Here is a 16,322-nt window from a genome sequence, read left to right on the forward strand (position 1 = left end):
TCTGCTGCCTCTCAAGGCCAGTCATTTGAGAGTATTAAAGTGCCGGACTCCTGCTTTCTGATAGCCCTGGAAAAACACAAGGAGTCTATTTTTCTTAAACAATCCATCACGGCTGCTGTCAGCAGAACAAATACCCTAACCCTGCTTTTTATGTATCTATATGGCCTTTTTAAATTTTTTTTTTTTTTGGCACAAAGTGTTCCCTGCTTGATGCATTCAGCTTTAACTCTGCCGTCTAAATAGGTACTTATCACTTAACATGGAGGTGATGGCTTGACATGTTTTCTGTCTCCTGCCCTCCCCTCCACGGTAGGGAAGCCGTCAAAGTGTTGCTAATAGCTGTTATCACTTGGGAACTGTAACCCGAAAGCAATGAGTGATACCAGGCCTTGCTGCGATTTTCTCCCTTAACTCTGCCAGCCATTTTTTATGTTATTGCTGGAGGATCCCCGACACAAAGATGCTGCTATTAGAGCTGAGTTTCATAGAAGCTTTTGGAGGGTCCACATTTGCTACCGGGAAAGTTAGAGGTAAAATTATCTAGTGGCTTTTAGCTGGCAGAGATAAAGGTGGGATGGAGCTAGGAATGAAAGGCTTAAATGTGAGAAGGGTGTGAAAAGGGAACAGAAATAATAGTATCAGCAGCTTTTGGCCTTCGCTGAAAGATTCCAGTGGTTTGCAAGCAGAACAAGCTTTTAGAAATGTGAGCTACTAATTTATTTCTGTGCATGTTACAGTGACATCTGGGATTGTAATGGAGCTCTGGGTCCTTTTGGACGAGACACCAGCTACACGGTTCCAGCAGAACTGCCCATCAGCACTCCGGAGACGGAAGGGGAAAGTGGTCTGGGCGAAGTCTGTCAGGGTCTGCCAGCCTGTTCTGCTCCCCTCTACAACCACATCCCTCTCTGCTTCTTCTGCCGAATGCAGTGGTTTCCCCCAGCCTAATGTAAGGGTACAGCTGTTTGGCCCAAGGGGAGTGAGGGGCTTTGTTTGTTCATGGGGTAATTTGCTTTATAGAATAAAACCTGGCAGAGATTTGTTTTTGGAGTGACTCTGGTATTCATCACCCCAAAATGGCAGGGAGCTTGGCCAGCCAACACTCATCCTACGTAATTTCCTCTCCTCTGTGTATCTATGGGTTGTTCTCATATCCCTGGCTTGGCCACAGCTTTGCCACAGTACCCAGATTTAGCTTTCTAATCTTTCCTTGTAAATCACAGTTACAGAGGGAGGGGACACAGATACGGTGAATGACTTCTCCAACCTCTCCAGTGTGTCAGTGACACAGGAGAAGGAGTTAAAACCCTGGGGCCCTGACACCCATTTTCAGTTCCTACCACCAGATGTGATATGGAGAAGTTAAATGATTGTGCTAGAAATTTCATCTCGAGTGAGGCAGCTGGGAAGGGCTTAATACAGACATTCTGTCAAGGTTTAAGGCTCCAAATCTTGCTTGCTTCGAAGCACTTTCTCCTTGGAGGGCTTTAGTGGTCAAATTTCCCACTAGATGCTGTAATTCTCTCTCAAACTGCTCGTTGAAGCTGTAAAATCACGGGGGTGGGTGGGGGAATCAAAGGGCTCTGGCACTGTGGCTTGCTTCCCAGCTCTGCCGGAGGTCTGGGAGCAGTGTGCTGGCCACCTGCCTGCAGGCACCCTCCGTGGAGCTGGGTGCACACCTAAACAAACCAGCCACAAGCATCTGCTGGGCGCATGAGACGGATTTTGTTCGTGGCCACTCACGTCAGTGTTTGTTTTCAGCAAGAGCCAGGGCACGGGCTGGACTGTTAGTGGGAAAGGCAATTTGCAGCCATGTATTAGGAAGCAGCAGTGGGAAACGAGTACTAAACTCGCCACAGGAGTTGGGATGCTTCATGGAGGCCAGTCTCTTCCCTTTCAGTGGTTAGTATCAGCACTTCCACAGGGGATGTAAGTTTACCTGTTAGGTGACAGGTAACAGTCTGCAGTTAATACCCTGAAATTTAGGGACTGAGATCTTTCTGGGCAGTGATGATACCCCACCTGGACAACAGCCCACGGAGGGAGAGCCACAGGCCACATGGGCAGTAGTGAAGAAGTGCTCTTAGGTAGCTGGGAGGACCTGGGGATGCTGACTCTCAAAATTCCCACCAGCTGCTCAAGGAAGAGTGGGAACAGCTGGTCTGACACCTCATCAGAATGGGTTCAACACAATGTGTGCTCCTCTCCTGCACAACAGCTTGCAAGAGGCAGCCAAGGCAAGAGGGGAAAGGCAAGGGGAGAGTGTGAAGTCCAGGAATGATGCCCAGGGGAACTGCACGCTGCTGACAGCTACAGACAGACCCCTGGGCAACCAGTCCGAACAGAGCCTGTGGTGTTGTCCATGTGCCTCTGGAACACATCCCTGCCGCCTGCTCTGCCTGAGACCCAGCCTCTGGCCATGCTGGGGAGTGCTTCAGGGAAGCTCTGGGCTCACAGAGGTCTGGGGCATAGCTGGCTTGGACAAACCTTCAGAAAGTGTCCTCCTGAGTGACAATCTGCTTGTCCAAGTGTCTTGTCCACACTGGCATATCACCATCGACTGGGCTTGGTCTCTAATAGCAAACAAGGATCCTGAGTGCTGAAGAACTTGGTGCTCAGCACTGCCCCCTGAGCTGCCTTTGCAGAGAGGGAGCCTGGGCACCAAGCAGACGTGCTGGCTGGTGCCCCCCAGCTCGCAGCCCTCGCTTGACCGTCACTGCCTCAGTCGGCTCCGATAATAGAAGAATCTGATACAATAATCCTGCATTCATCACATCCCATGTTGAGTGATTGGATTTTCTTTGACATATTGCCATGAAAATTGACCCGGCGCAGTGAGTGACAGCTCTTCAGGGGCAGGGGAGCAGTGAGCGAGGAACATACATTTACATCTGGGCTTTTATTGCCAGGAGAGGCATTTGCTGGGGCAACTGTGGGGAAGGGATGGGAGCCAAGCCAGGAGACAGACCATGGGGAGGTTAAATCCCCTGCCCCAGCTGCACCCCAGGAAGATCCTTAGGCCAGCACAGAACTAGTGATGGTAGTGGTGCTATAAGCAAAGGTCCTACATGAGCCCTAAAGTGGACTCAAAGCCACTGGTGACCACAAAAGTAGTTGCCAGCCTGCACCCTGTCCCAGTTCCCATGTCTCTGAGTGAAACCAGCCTGCCCCTGTTTGTTTTGCCAGGTGATGCTCCTGAGGGATGGGAAGGTGCAGCCCCCTCTCCCATTGCTGAGCTGCTGGAGGTGCTGCCCCTTGTGTTGGCATCAGGAGAAGGAATGGCCAGGAAACATTGTAGCAGTCCCCATGGTCCTCTCAACCCCTTCTACCAGTGCCCAGGGTAGGAAGTCGGACATGGTACAGGTCCCAGCTCTTCCCAGGTGGTGCCTGCTAGACCTCCAATGATGCCTGGGTGCCTGGACATGGTCTCCAAGCTCACCCTGGGGGTCTGTCCTTCATCCCACTGCCTGGACCCCTGTTAAGGGTGGCCCAGAGGCCTGGTTTTGTCCCCAGCAGGACTTTCGCAGAAGGACTTCACATCTTGATGGGCTGCTTGCATCTCACGTTGTAAACATAAAGCGGGCACAAAGGGAAAGAGCAGCCTTCATCTCCCCACCACCCTCCTCCTCAATCCCACCTGGGTACAAAGGAGTCTTTAATACCAAACTCAGGTGAAGGTGACAGCACTGTGCCTTCCCATGCCACACAGGACTTGTCTCCTAACAAAAGCCACCTAGAAATAATGAATCCTCCTGGGCCGAGAGGCTTTCAAGCTCTCTGAGAAGGGAATGAAAGATTTCCTGATTTCACCCTCTCCCTCCCTGCTCTCCTGGCTTCTTGAAGTTAATGTTCTTAGCCCCAGACGTGACGGGCAAAGGGAAAAGATCCATGTGGTGACAGGGGACGATTGATCTCTTTTACATAGAACGACGCTCCAGTCCCAGTTTAATCCCCCCGCTCAAGGCAAATGGGATTCTTTGTCAATGGAAACTTCAAAAGCCCGGCCCTGCCGCGAGATGGACCTTCTTCTTTATCTGGTCTCTGTCAGTCACTCACTGTGTTTGCCTCCAAACAGCTAATCTGTCTTTCTAGCTGTCCTTCTCCCTCACAGGCGATGTGTTTGGGACCATTGAGTTATCTACACTGAGACCTGATGAGGAGGGAAAGGGAAGATTGCAGAGTCCAGCTGCTTTCATTTTGCTGGTGCCCTTTCCAGCTCCTTCAAGACATGCCAAGGCAGCCTCACACTCCATGGATTATCAATGGTGGGTGGGTTTAGGGATTGCTTTCTGCTCTGCTTGTTCTTCATGGAGAAACAGTCAGGTCTCCACTCTCCTCCTAGTCTACCTGGGACGGGGCACGGGAGACAAGTATAGTCACACAGTAGACAAAGGTGTGGAGCACTATGGAGTATCACTGTGATTTCTGTTTTCCCTTGGACAGTTTGGGAAATTGTTGGGGTTATTTGGGATTCATCCCTACTTTCCAGGAACTCATGTCAGCATGGTGGCTCCCCCCTGGTGGGGCAGACAAGGTGTTGATGTGCTTGGCAAGACACCCAGCCCCAAGGGGAAAACCTGGAGCTGAAATGTCAGTCTTTGTTTCTGACATCACATGCCAAAATATGACCATAAGCTTCCAGAAAAAACAAGGGAGAATGAGACCTGAAGTTGATTCTAGTAAAACAAGCATGAAGACACCTCCCGTGAGAGATGCCCTGCACTTGTCTGGAAGCGGGGAGTCTCCCTCGCTTGGACTGTGCCACCAGAAGCATAGGAGAGCCTGGACCACTTGCCTTTGCCCGCCTTGGGGAGCACAGCATGGTTTTCAGAGGCTGTGCAATGCCCAGCTGCCCCTGCAGTGCTCCCTGCTGCCCACTTGCCTGCCCAAGCTCCAGTTCTTCCCACTGCTGTGTCACATGAAGTCCAGCCAACAGTAACACCAATCAGTAAAAAGTGCTCTGTGCACTTTGTATGTCTGCATTCTGAGCCAAGGGGATGGGAGGTGGGTCCTGGGGAGGGGGATGTGGCTGAGACGGGGTCTTTTAGTGATCTGGGCTCTTCCTCGGGTGTGCTTTGCTCCTCTGAGGCAGGCCCAGTCCACTCTTCCAAAGCTGGCATATGGCTCTGGCTCCCGCAACTCCCATACGTGATTTCCCAGGCTGAGCTCAGCCTGCGTGTGATCAGCTTTCATTAGCTGTCATTAGACACAATCTGGAGTCCCAGAGCCCACCGGGTCCTTCAGCTCCACCATCCCTTGGCTGCAGGAGAGGAGGATCACAGAGCCCTGTGCAGGGACTTGGATGCTCCAGTCCAGTGGCTGAATGGGGACAGCAGCTTTCCCCAGCACTGGCTGGCCCCAAAGCGTGGCCACCTTCCTGGGAGACACTGAGTAGCAGGACAAGAAGCAGGTTGGGAAGATGAGGGGGTGTAAAGAGCATTCCTTGGGGGGAAGAATGCTGAGTTGTGCTCACTTACCTTGGGGGTGCCCGCTGCCATGGCATCCTTCAGGATGGAGGTCTTGCTGCCAAGAGAGAAGACAATGGGGTCAGAATCACAAAACTTGTGGGCAAGGAGGGGAGTGCTTTGAGGGATCTCACAAGGTCAAATAGTAAAGCACATCGTTCCTCTTCACTGGACCAATGAGAGCCTCCTCACCCTGACTGGAGTGGCATGGTAAGGAGGGCAGTGCCAACTATTTTTCCAGCTGGAATAAAATGGTCCTATGAGTGGAACTCCCCCAACCCAGCCATATGAATCAAATACTGACTCTTCCCCTCCTTGGGGCTTGCACAGCTCCTCTCTCAGCCCTGGGGAAAAGCAGGGAGCACATCTGCAGGGACATAGGGAAGAAAGCCAGGGAGTGGGGAGTGGAGGTGGCGAGCCCTGTGCAGGGTCAGGAACAATGGAAAAAAGGAGGGAAGGAAAGAGATGAGAATTAAATCAGCATAAGAGCAAGGGAAAGAAGATCCCCTCAGCTTCAGCTGCACTGGGGAAGCAGCAGCTCTGCTGGAGGCTGGAGTGATTTGTTAATTCAGCTTGTTCCCCATTTAGCAGGGAAGGAGGTCCCCGCCACAGTGCTCCTCCTCGCCTGCCCTCGCCAGCGGGAGATGCTATAGATTTAATAACACCTTCCCCCCTCCAGACAGGTTAAACTTGAAACAATTACATATCAAAGCCGACATGGCGGGGAGGCCTGCACTGTAATTTTTTGGTTATTAAAGTAATCTCTCTCATGTAAATTCTCCTGCTAACATGCTGCAAACAGCATTAGGAAATAAATTATTTCCCCATGATTCGATTTGTCAATGCAAAGCACCTGCAGCAGGCAAAAGGCTCTTGAAATATGTTGCCAAGCCCAGTGCCTGTGCTTGTAAGCACACGCCGGTGGGGTGGCTGGCTCCCAGCTCCCCATAGCCCCAGGGAGATGATGGATGGGTGGGTGGGTGGAGGGGGAGGTTAGCGGGGGGGGGGGGGGGGGGTGGGGGAGGGGGGGGGAATGGAATTGTGTTTAATAACAAAATTTGTATGCAAGCCTGCATCCCAGGCTAAGGATGAGTGATCGGCAGCCAGAAAGTATTAAAAAGCCTCGCTAAACAGATGCTGACAATAGAACAAGACATATCAAATCAGATCTACTTCAGAAGCATTAATATACACACGCACACACGGTCGCCCGCGCGCGCGCACCCGGCTCCGCACACCCGCGCTCCTTTCTTCTCAATCACAGCAATATGGGAGACATCAATAAATTTTTATGAGACTTTTAGAAGATCAACACGGTACTAGATGTGACAAAAAAGCAATGTGCCTGTCATGTTCGCTTTGTCGGGGACACTTTAGCCCCAGATGCCGAGCTGCAGTGCCAGCAGGGAGAAATTGAATTTGGCTGGCTTTAATCTGCCTTGATTTGGCAGATGGCTGGGTGTTATGAAATGAGCAGGGATGGAGGAAGGTGTTTTCTCCTGGGGCTATGGCCCCCCTCCTCTCCCATTGCCACTGCCTTCCGCCCCCAGCCCTGAAACGGTGGAAACACACAGTTATCCATTGCCATCAGGTCACCCCAAATGCCACAGCTCCACTCCCAGCTCCAGTTCCTGGAGAGCACCAATGGATGGGCTGGGGCATCATCTCCCGCACAGCCCCACTTCCCTGAGGGGATGTGCTGCTGGATGCTCACTGGGGGGGTACAGGATGCCCCCGTGGCCTGTCCCCCAACTCTACCCCCTGCTCTCAGGAGGCAGCACAGAGCAGAATTAAGTCTCCGCTGCCCACTGAGATGCAGACCTTGCACCACCTCCAGCCTGTACAAGAACAAGCACGATGGGAAAGATTTCCATCCCCTCTACATCTCCACCACTACCTTGAACTTCTCAGTTGCACAAAGTGTGAAACAACTTTTATAATCCAAATGCCATGTTAAAAAACCAAACTCATTTCCTCCCTTTTCTTGTTAAAGGTGTTAAAAATTATTTCTTTTCAAGGGGAAGGGGAAGAATATCATTAAGTCCTCCTAAAAATGGCATTACCGCCAGGAAACTGCACTTTTCAGAGTGAGAGTCTCTCTGGTCAGCCAAAAGACCAAGCCTCTGCTTGGGACCGATAAGGAAGGGGACCGGTTTAGATAACTTGGCAGACTTTATTTTATTCTTCATCTGGAGGATTATTAATACCCACCCCCCTTCTTGCAATGTAGCCCTACTCTATCGCTAGACTCTTCAAGTTGTTTTTATTTATTTCCAGAGATGGGTCAGGAATGGGTGTAAGCCCTGGTCGTCCAAGCACCTAGATCCTGCAATTTAATGGTGCTTTTCTCCATCCTGTTAAACAGCCCCCGAATTACGAGGGCTGCAGCCCCCCACGCCTCTTAAGGATGCTGGCAGCAGACTGAGGATCGAAAGGCCGTCAGCAAAGAGAAACCTTCCCCTCCATAAACACCGCAGACAAATTAAAAATGGTAAAAGGGAAATCAAGACCTTTAAAGTTCAAACACTTTTCGGTGCCTTTTAAAGTTTTTTTGCTCTAGGCCCTTGCAGACAGCACAATCTTTGGAGACCTTGGGATTCTCTTTAATCACCCAGCCAGGCTGCAGTGGTCTGAAATGATTACACATTTACATAGTAATAACCCCAACACTCCTCACATTATTTCATGGCTAGCATATTTCCACTCGGCGAGTGATCCATGTGTTTTAAATTATAACCTGTACATAGGAAATTAGTTACTAAGTACGATATTCACGGGCTCGTCTGACACTTCTAATTAAGGTGATTTACACAGAATTATCTTATGAAATAAAAAAATGGTGTTTTGCTAGCTAATAAAATATAATTACTACCCGCTTTTCTAAGTTACAGTTAGTTTTAATCTATTTGGGGAATTGTTTATCTAGTTCATTATAGCCAAACAACTTCTTTCCCTTTTAGGCAACCCCCCCAAAGTACCAAAGAAGAGTAAGAAATGCCCTGGGAAGACCCAGCAACCTCCTTCTCTCTCTCCTGAAGACTTTGCATTTCCAAGTGATGCAAGGCTGCCAGAGGACTCTACCCAGTGCTGCAGCTGTGTCACCCATTAACAGGAGCAGCACAGCCAGGTCCCCAGTGCCCCAGGGTGCTTGCTGGGGACCCATCACTCCTCTATATTAGGGCCCATCACCTTTAAGAGGAGCATTTACTCTCAACAAGGGCTTTCACAATGAAAGCAAGACTCAGGCTACACCACAGACATGCAGATGTCCTTTAATGCTAAGCGTAGATTTGATTAGGAGCATCCCCAGGTGCAACTGGGAATCCCCTGGCATGTCTCTGATTGAGCCCCAAGGGGCTGTTCAGACCCAGTGCTTCAACAGTGATATCCCAAAGGGCAGCTCAGCAAGCCAAATATGTGCCCTCCTTACCCACAGTCTTGGGATTTCCTGTATCCCTGCCATGGTTACTATGACCTTCAAGTCTATTTATTTTGTTAAGGTCCTGCCTTTTGGGGTGTGCTTGCCATAGGGAAATAAAATAGGCAATAAGCAAGGAGTGGTCCTTTATCATCCCCATGCTGCTCCTTCCCACAGGGAAAACCCAGGGCATGAGCTGAAGGTTAAGTGATCTGATCGTGTTTTGCCATGAGCAAGGTGGTACTTTTCCTTTAAGCTTTTGCTCTTGCAAGCTGTTTTAGGAATCTCAGCTTTCTTCCAAAAGAAAAGTTTTCTAGGTGCCCAACTCAGGCAACAAGCAGAAGGCCTGTTCCCCATGGGAGATGGCTCATCAGCTTCCAGCAGAGAACATGACCCAGGGTGTGCTTCTGGTGTCCTTAGCCCACCACACACAGGCAGGGCTCTCACTGACCCACCAGCTCTGGCAGATCCAGAGAAGCAGGATCAGGAGCTTTCCTCCCCTGCACTCACCTCAGCACACACACTGACTGTGCCAGCACTGGGGGATCACTGCAGCATCCTGGAGCAAGGGCAGGGAGGCTCTGTTGCAATTGTAGCTACAGCTTGAGTGAGGAGACTGAGAGAGAAAGAAACATTCTCAGAGAAGAAATCTGAGCACAGAGCAGTGATGGGACTTGCCTGGAGTCTCAGTGCAGCAACAATAAAGCCTAAAACAGCTCTTATGATGTGCTCCAGCCCATCACGGCCACTTGGGCTCCCCAAGCATCTTCAAACAAGATTTCTGCAGAGCCCCCACCTAGAGCAAGGCAGGATTTATGATGGGCATCCCTCAATGAAGGGCTGAGCTCCAGACCTGGAATGGCAGCATTCCCCACACGTAATTAATAACAACTGCAAGAGAAGAAGTTCCTTGAGCTCGGGCAGCTACAGCTGTTTGTGCTCATCCCTGAAGGACAACAAGGAGCAGGTAAGAGGACTGCTGCTGTGCCAGCTGGAGTCCTCCAGCTCTGCAACTCTTCCACAGAATCAGTCTTAGCAGCCCCCTGCTTGACAGGCACCATCCACATGCAGCTCCCACATGAGATCCTGCAAAACCAAAAGATCTCTACAGGCTGCAGCCAATAGATGTATTTCTTAAAAAAAAAAAAAAAAAAGAAATCCAGTGGAAACTCTATTTTTAGCTGCAGGACTTGTGGGTTGAACATGCAGCCTTGGGATGGGAACCCTGGCAGCAGAGCAAGCCTCCAGCATAGCTGTGTGGATGGCAAGGCCAGCTGTAGGGAAGAAGTTGTTGGGTAGAGAGGGAATTGGATTTTTGTGAACACCAGTTTAAATAAGAGGAAGTGTCTTCTGAAGCCTAAATAAAGAAATAGGAGTTTGATTTTTTTTTTAAAGCTACACCTAGCTGCAGGTGACAGTCCCCATCATGGCCAGGTGAGATCTGTGCCTGGGAAACTGGATTTTTAACCTGCTGTGGCTCCTCCAGCAGCACCTGCATCCCATGATGGGGAAACGGGTGAAGTGATGGTAAAAAATTACCAGAGAGGCTGCAGTCAGGACTAGAAACACTCTGCACATACAGTGCCAGACATGCTTCCCAAATGCTCCCCCAGTCAGTATTTGTGAGACCTCAGTGTCCAATATGGTCAATTGTGACAAATCCGACCCCACGGGGCAGTCACCCAATTCCCCCAAAAACATGAAGCTGAAGCAGAGATGCAGCAGAATCATAAAACACTGTGTCATGACCTGACCATGCTGAAATCCTCCATTTGCTCTGTCCTATTTGCATCCCTGACTCTTTCTGCCCTGCTGGGTTTTCCTTTATCAACCTCTGGTACCCCATGTCCCTGCTCAGAGTGGGTAACAGGTTTCTGGGTGAGGACATGATGGTCCATGTGTGCCAGGCCAAACAGGAGAGTGGGGTGGGGGCATTGTTTTATTTCTCTCCCACTATTTGAAAAGGAGGTGGCTGGAAAAATTAAAAGAAAAATCAGAGGGAAAGGTCATGCATTAGATTGATCTGGGGGGCTCATTGCTACCATGGCTATAATGACTGTTTAATTATTCCCAGCTCACATGGCAGTTCAGAAGAGGCTCTGCAGAAGACATGCATCGCTTCAGGGCAAATAACTGACCGGAGATTTATTTCTCACCCTTGGGTTTCCACACATCCCTTCCCAGGGCTCCTGCTGCCCTGAAAGTTTGCAGCAGAGGAAGACTTTGCCCTGCAAAGTCCCAAAACCCAGACTGCAAGCCCATGCCCTGGAGTCAGGGAGTGGGCTGCGGGTACTGCGGGTCTGAGGGCAGTTCAAGGAGAGTTCATAGCACTTTTAAGGCACTGCATGAACGAGGGAAAACATGACCCACACATTTTTTCATGTGCTGTGCTACCTTGGAAACTCTGACCCATGAGAAGTGCTTCTCACCCACAGATTATGGACAGCAATCTCTGCCTTCCCTGGGGTCTGCCAGGCAGGAGAGGAATGGGGCATCTCTTCAGCAGGCCAGGCAGCTGCCTGGCTTATGCTCTCTCTTCTGGAGAAGCCATGGATGAAGGGTCCAGGCTGCTGTCATTGCCACCCTCTGAGTGCACGAGAGGAAGCTGGAGGGTCTTTCTTCCTTTTCTGTCCGTGATTAATCTGCCACACTGAGGGGCAGGGACACAAATCAGAGAGGGGATGAAAGAAGATAAATCCACGGTATCAGCAGCACCACATTGGCTAGATAATAAACAGACTCCTCTCCTCATAAATTTCTCTCCATTCCCCCATGTTTCCCTGCCATTGACACTGGCAGACTTGGAGCTGGACTGATCCTGGCCTGGTGTCTCGACCAGTGGGGAGAGCTATGGCTCTGCCAGGGAAGCCTGGGACCCTCCACCCAGACTGGCATCCTTCACTACCTGCACAGTCTGGGGTGCAGCAGGGGCTGCAGGATGGCACAGTGGGGCCCCATCCGAACTCATGGGCACAGGACACCGGAGCTGACTGCGAGATAATCCATGCCAGCATGTGAAGCGGGTGGGAGAATCACTAGAGACACCAACCATGCTTCAATTTACTTGGTATTTCCACTGTTTCAGTCCCCAAAATGTGTCTTGTTCTCACTGCCCTGGCCCAGCACTGTGTCCTCACTCTTCATTTGGGCAGCAGTCAGCTCACCCACTTCTCCACAATCCCCACAGGGATGTGACCCTGTCAGCTGCCTCGTGCAGGCAGGTGGTCCTGGCCCTGCTCGGGTATCACCAAGAAGCTGACACTTCCAGGCAGGTTTCTCCAGTGACAGAGTGTGTTTAATTTAAATCTGACAAGAGTCATACTGCTGGAGAAAGCTTTAGGTGATACCACCCACCCGGAGATGTACCCGTGCCTGAATCTGGACACCCACGACTCCAGAGCTGAGGTTCCATGCTGAACACCTCGGCCGTGGGGTGGCAGAACTTGCTCCTCGAGGGGATTAGGGGAGAGCAGGATGTGAACAACCCCTTCTGTGTCCCCAGAGCAGCTCCCAAACACCAGCCTGTCCCAGCAGCCTGGTTTTGCTGGTGGACATTGGCTGCAGGACAGCCCCCAGATGCTGCAGGAATTGTGGGATGTGGTTTTTGCTGTTGTCTGGTCTCTTCTTGGAGGAGCTGGGCATTGTGTGGAGGGCTCACACCCGGGATGAGCATCGGAGAGACATCACAGGCAATGAAATGATCAGTTGAACACCTTGGAGGGTGTCAGAGCCCTCTGGGAAAGCCCCTGGGAGCCCCAGGAGGGCCGGCTGCCTTCCCCACAGCCAGGGAGAGGGTGCCACAGGAGAGGTACCCAGTCCCGCCTGCAAAGCGCGGTCAGACACTTAATAGTACCTGTCCCCAGCATCTCCCCGGCCTGGATTTATGCCTTGAGGGGTCACCTCTGGCGAGACTCTAATAACATGACTTTATTAGCTTTCTTGTTCCTTCTTTAAGATACAGTAGCAAGGGGGGAGGAGGGCAGCGGCACCTCTGGAAAGAGCGGGGGGCGTATGGATAGGAAGCAGCTGCCCTCGAGATTCCCCTTCTCAGTGACAAGGGGGAGAGGGAGAAAAATGATGCTCCCTCGAAATTTATCATGCACCCAATTACAATGTTAATTGGCAAGTCCCAGAAATCAATTAATTCGCAAATTTTTTTCAATTAAAAATTAAGATAAATCATAAAACGTTATTAAGCAAAGGCCAAACTCCATGAACTTTTTTTTTTTGTAGGCATCTGGATTTTTTTTTTTTTAATTTAAATAAAAAAAAAAAGAGCTGTGTTGCCAAAGCCCGATGCCCTTGAGTGCCTTTGCTGAAGCACAGGGGGCTGTCATCAGCAGGACTGGGCTGAAGACAGATAAAAAAATATCGACCAGTCGGACACACTGCTTCTGCTTTATTGATCAGGCGGGAATTTAACTTGCTGTGCATATCCACCGTGTCAGCAAGGGCCACGGGCGAAATTAAAAGTACTTGGCTTGGAGATGTCGCCTTGATACCGGGGGGGTGGGGAGAGAGGGAGGGAGGGGGGAAGAATAGAGGGAGAAAGGGAAGAAAGGAAAAGAAGAAGGTGGAAAAAGAAGAGGGAAAAAAAAGGAAGAAAAAAGACAGGGATAAGTTGAGAAGCAGGAGGTTGCAATGCCTGCTTTTCCCCAGTTGCAATCTCACTTGTTGGCCAGGGCTCCTTGCCCTTTCTGGAGCACCTGCTGGTGTCTATTGCATGAAAGGAAGGGAATCAGCATGTAATTCAACAGAGTGTTGGAAAAAACCCTTCTCACTAAAAATTGTCTCTAATCTCTTATTCAGAGGCTGAGGGACCTGCAGTCTTTGCTACACAAGAAGCCTGGGGAAGTACCTGGCCATCAAGTAGAAGTCCCCAGGCATAAATCAAGGAGACCTGCAGCAAGAGCCATGACCCTGATGTGACACATGACAACAGAGCTAATTCACGTTTTACACACTCTATTTATCCTGCCAGGCCTGGCAGCACGGCCGCTTGCCCTTCCCAGAGCAGCCACCTACGCTGGTCCCAGGAAGGTTTCCTCCAAAGGTCCTTTGGGACAACACAGAGCTCGGCAGATCCCACAGAAACGAAGCACTGGGGCAGTGGGAGGAGCAGCTATATTTAAATACAAGGTTCCCTGAGCAGGACAAGGGTGTGAACCCCATGTCATAATTTGCTCTGGGTCCTTATGCTGACCAGGAGCAACACAGAAGGCCCCTGTCATTTGCGCACACAGGAACAGCAGGGATGATGTGCTTCCCTACTCGTCTATCAGCAGGAATCTCTAGTGCAGACTCTGGGGGGTTTAGCATGGGAAAAACATATCAGAAAGACCATGGGAAAGACGTGTCAGAAAGACCATGAAACACTGGGAAAGCAACCTGTGAAAGGATGCATCCAGGATGCATCTCGAGAGGTCTGGAGACATCTCTCATGAAAAGTCACTCTGCCTGGAGTGACCAGTCCATCTCTCAAAGTCCCACAGCCTTCATGTTTTAGCTATATTGCCAGCTTCCTCCTTATTCCTTATCCCAATGGGCCCAGAGCTGCCTGTGATCCCTGAGAAGAGCCACTGCTGTGCCTCTCTACATAAAGAAACCAGGAGCTGAAACCCCTTACAGCAGGGTGAAGATGCTCTGTGCAGCACTTTCTGCTTCCACACTGGCTGCCAAAGAAGGGAGGATTAAGAACAGAAAGAGGAAAAGAGCACGTGTGCAAACGAGGGAGAGGAAGCTTCAGGGGGATGCTAAAGGAAGATTTAAGCCTGGGCAGATGTGCACTGAGTGCTACTGCAGGAGCTGGAGCACCATAGTCCCATGGCTGGCTCTTTTCCTCTGACATGAATCAAAGCTGGCTCTAAGAGTCAAGCTAAATCCCCCATCTGGGCACTTCACCTGCTTTGTCACAGGCCTTCCCACTGCATCTTGCTCTGCCCTCCTTTGCCTGACACTATTTGGTTTTTTGTGACAGCATCTCTGAGGTCACCAGAAAATAGCCCACAGCACTTTCCATTTGCACCAAGGTGAGAGACCCCGGTGCCCCCTGTGTTCTGGGAAATGCTTTGTAATCAGAGAATCAGAAGAGAAATTATTCCTGGACACACAGAAAGGTCATTAGGGGAAATTAGTAGCTCCTGAGATGCTGGATGTGCAGAGATGTGGCTCCATGCTCCCAGCAGAGTGTCAAGGAGCAGTGAGAGCTGCCAGCCCAGGCTGCGAGCAGCCAACAGGTGGGCATGGGCTTTAAAACACAAATATGCTCAGATTAATTATTGACTGCAGAGGAAAAGTGAATAAGGGGAGAGTTTGCACAGCCATGGGACCCTGTGAGAACAGCATCATCCTTCACCCTCCCACCTAAGCACATCCATTCCCAGAGGCACCACCATGCCCAGCCCTGGGATGCCATAGACAGGCAGAGACAACATTACAATATGGCATGAGAATACTTCTGGATATGTCTGCTAAGCTTAGAAAATGCTTTAAATTAAGGGGAAAGAGCTGAGGAAGCCCTGTCTGAGCTCACACTGTCCTTCCAGCTCCAAGAGCAGGAACAGAGCCAGCACAGTCCAACTCACTGCCCCACCCTCTGGACCACTCCCCAGCTATATTTATACACCTGATCCTTTTGGGGAGGGAAAATCCCAGCTCAGAAGCATAGGTTTGCTGCTGGTAATGGAGGGAAGAATCTGCCAGTTGTCACACAGGGAAATAAAAACACCCCCTGCCAAATATTTTTTTTTCAAAAAGAGCACTGCATATTCAAGAACAGAGGATCATGCTATTAAAATCTCTGCATCCAAAGGCACATTTCCAACCCTCAAATTGCCTGACTCAGCAAGTATTTGTAATATGTAGTATTTGCAATATGACTTCCTAGGGTTTTTTAACCAATAAAAGCCAATAAAGACCTCTTCCCCAAACACTAGAAAGAACCATGGACCCATTGTGGAGCATCAGCTGAGGTGGGGCTCCACAGCTCCCACTTCCTACTTTTCTTCTGTCCTCAAATTCATCTTCCCTCCCACCCCAAACTCAAACCAGAGCCCCAAGCCTGCCCTTCACCCAGCCTCCCCTCCATAAGGAGGTTGCCCCCTGCAGTCGCTGCCCAGCATCACCTCTGCTCACAGTATTTACCCACAGTGACATGTGCAGCAATGCACTTGTACGCACACAGGGATGTGTGTGTGTGTGTGTGTGCCTGTCCCGAGGGACACCCGTGGGTGCTGCTCTCGAACTCACCTGCACTCCCCGTGTAGCCCTGGGCTGGGGAAATGCATCTGCAGGCAGAGCACCAGCCGAAGGCTGGAGCTGGGGCCACCGACAGCTCCAGGAGGAGTCTCACATTTCAGTGTGCTTTATTGCAAGCCTTTAGCACGGATGAGGTGTAAAATAAGTGAATATAAATTGAGTGAGGATAGGAGGCTCACATC

General features: G+C 50.5%; 1 protein-coding gene across 6 annotated transcripts in view; it reads right to left on the reverse strand.

The window, feature by feature from the left end:
- The window catches only part of RNF220 (ring finger protein 220), a 214,004-nt gene that overhangs the window by 65,210 nt on the left and 132,472 nt on the right, over positions 1–16,322 (reverse strand). For all 6 annotated transcript variants that reach the window (XM_027683047.1, XM_027683043.1, XM_027683044.1 and 3 more), the window contains exon 3: positions 5,478–5,523. In XM_027683047.1, the coding sequence (XP_027538848.1) occupies positions 5,478–5,523 (46 nt within the window). The remainder of the gene's footprint in view (positions 1–5,477; positions 5,524–16,322) is intronic.

This window comes from Neopelma chrysocephalum, unplaced genomic scaffold (genome assembly GCF_003984885.1).
Source record: "Neopelma chrysocephalum unplaced genomic scaffold, ASM398488v2 Primary Assembly neopelma1_64, whole genome shotgun sequence".
Classification (NCBI taxonomy): Eukaryota; Metazoa; Chordata; class Aves; order Passeriformes; family Pipridae; genus Neopelma; species Neopelma chrysocephalum.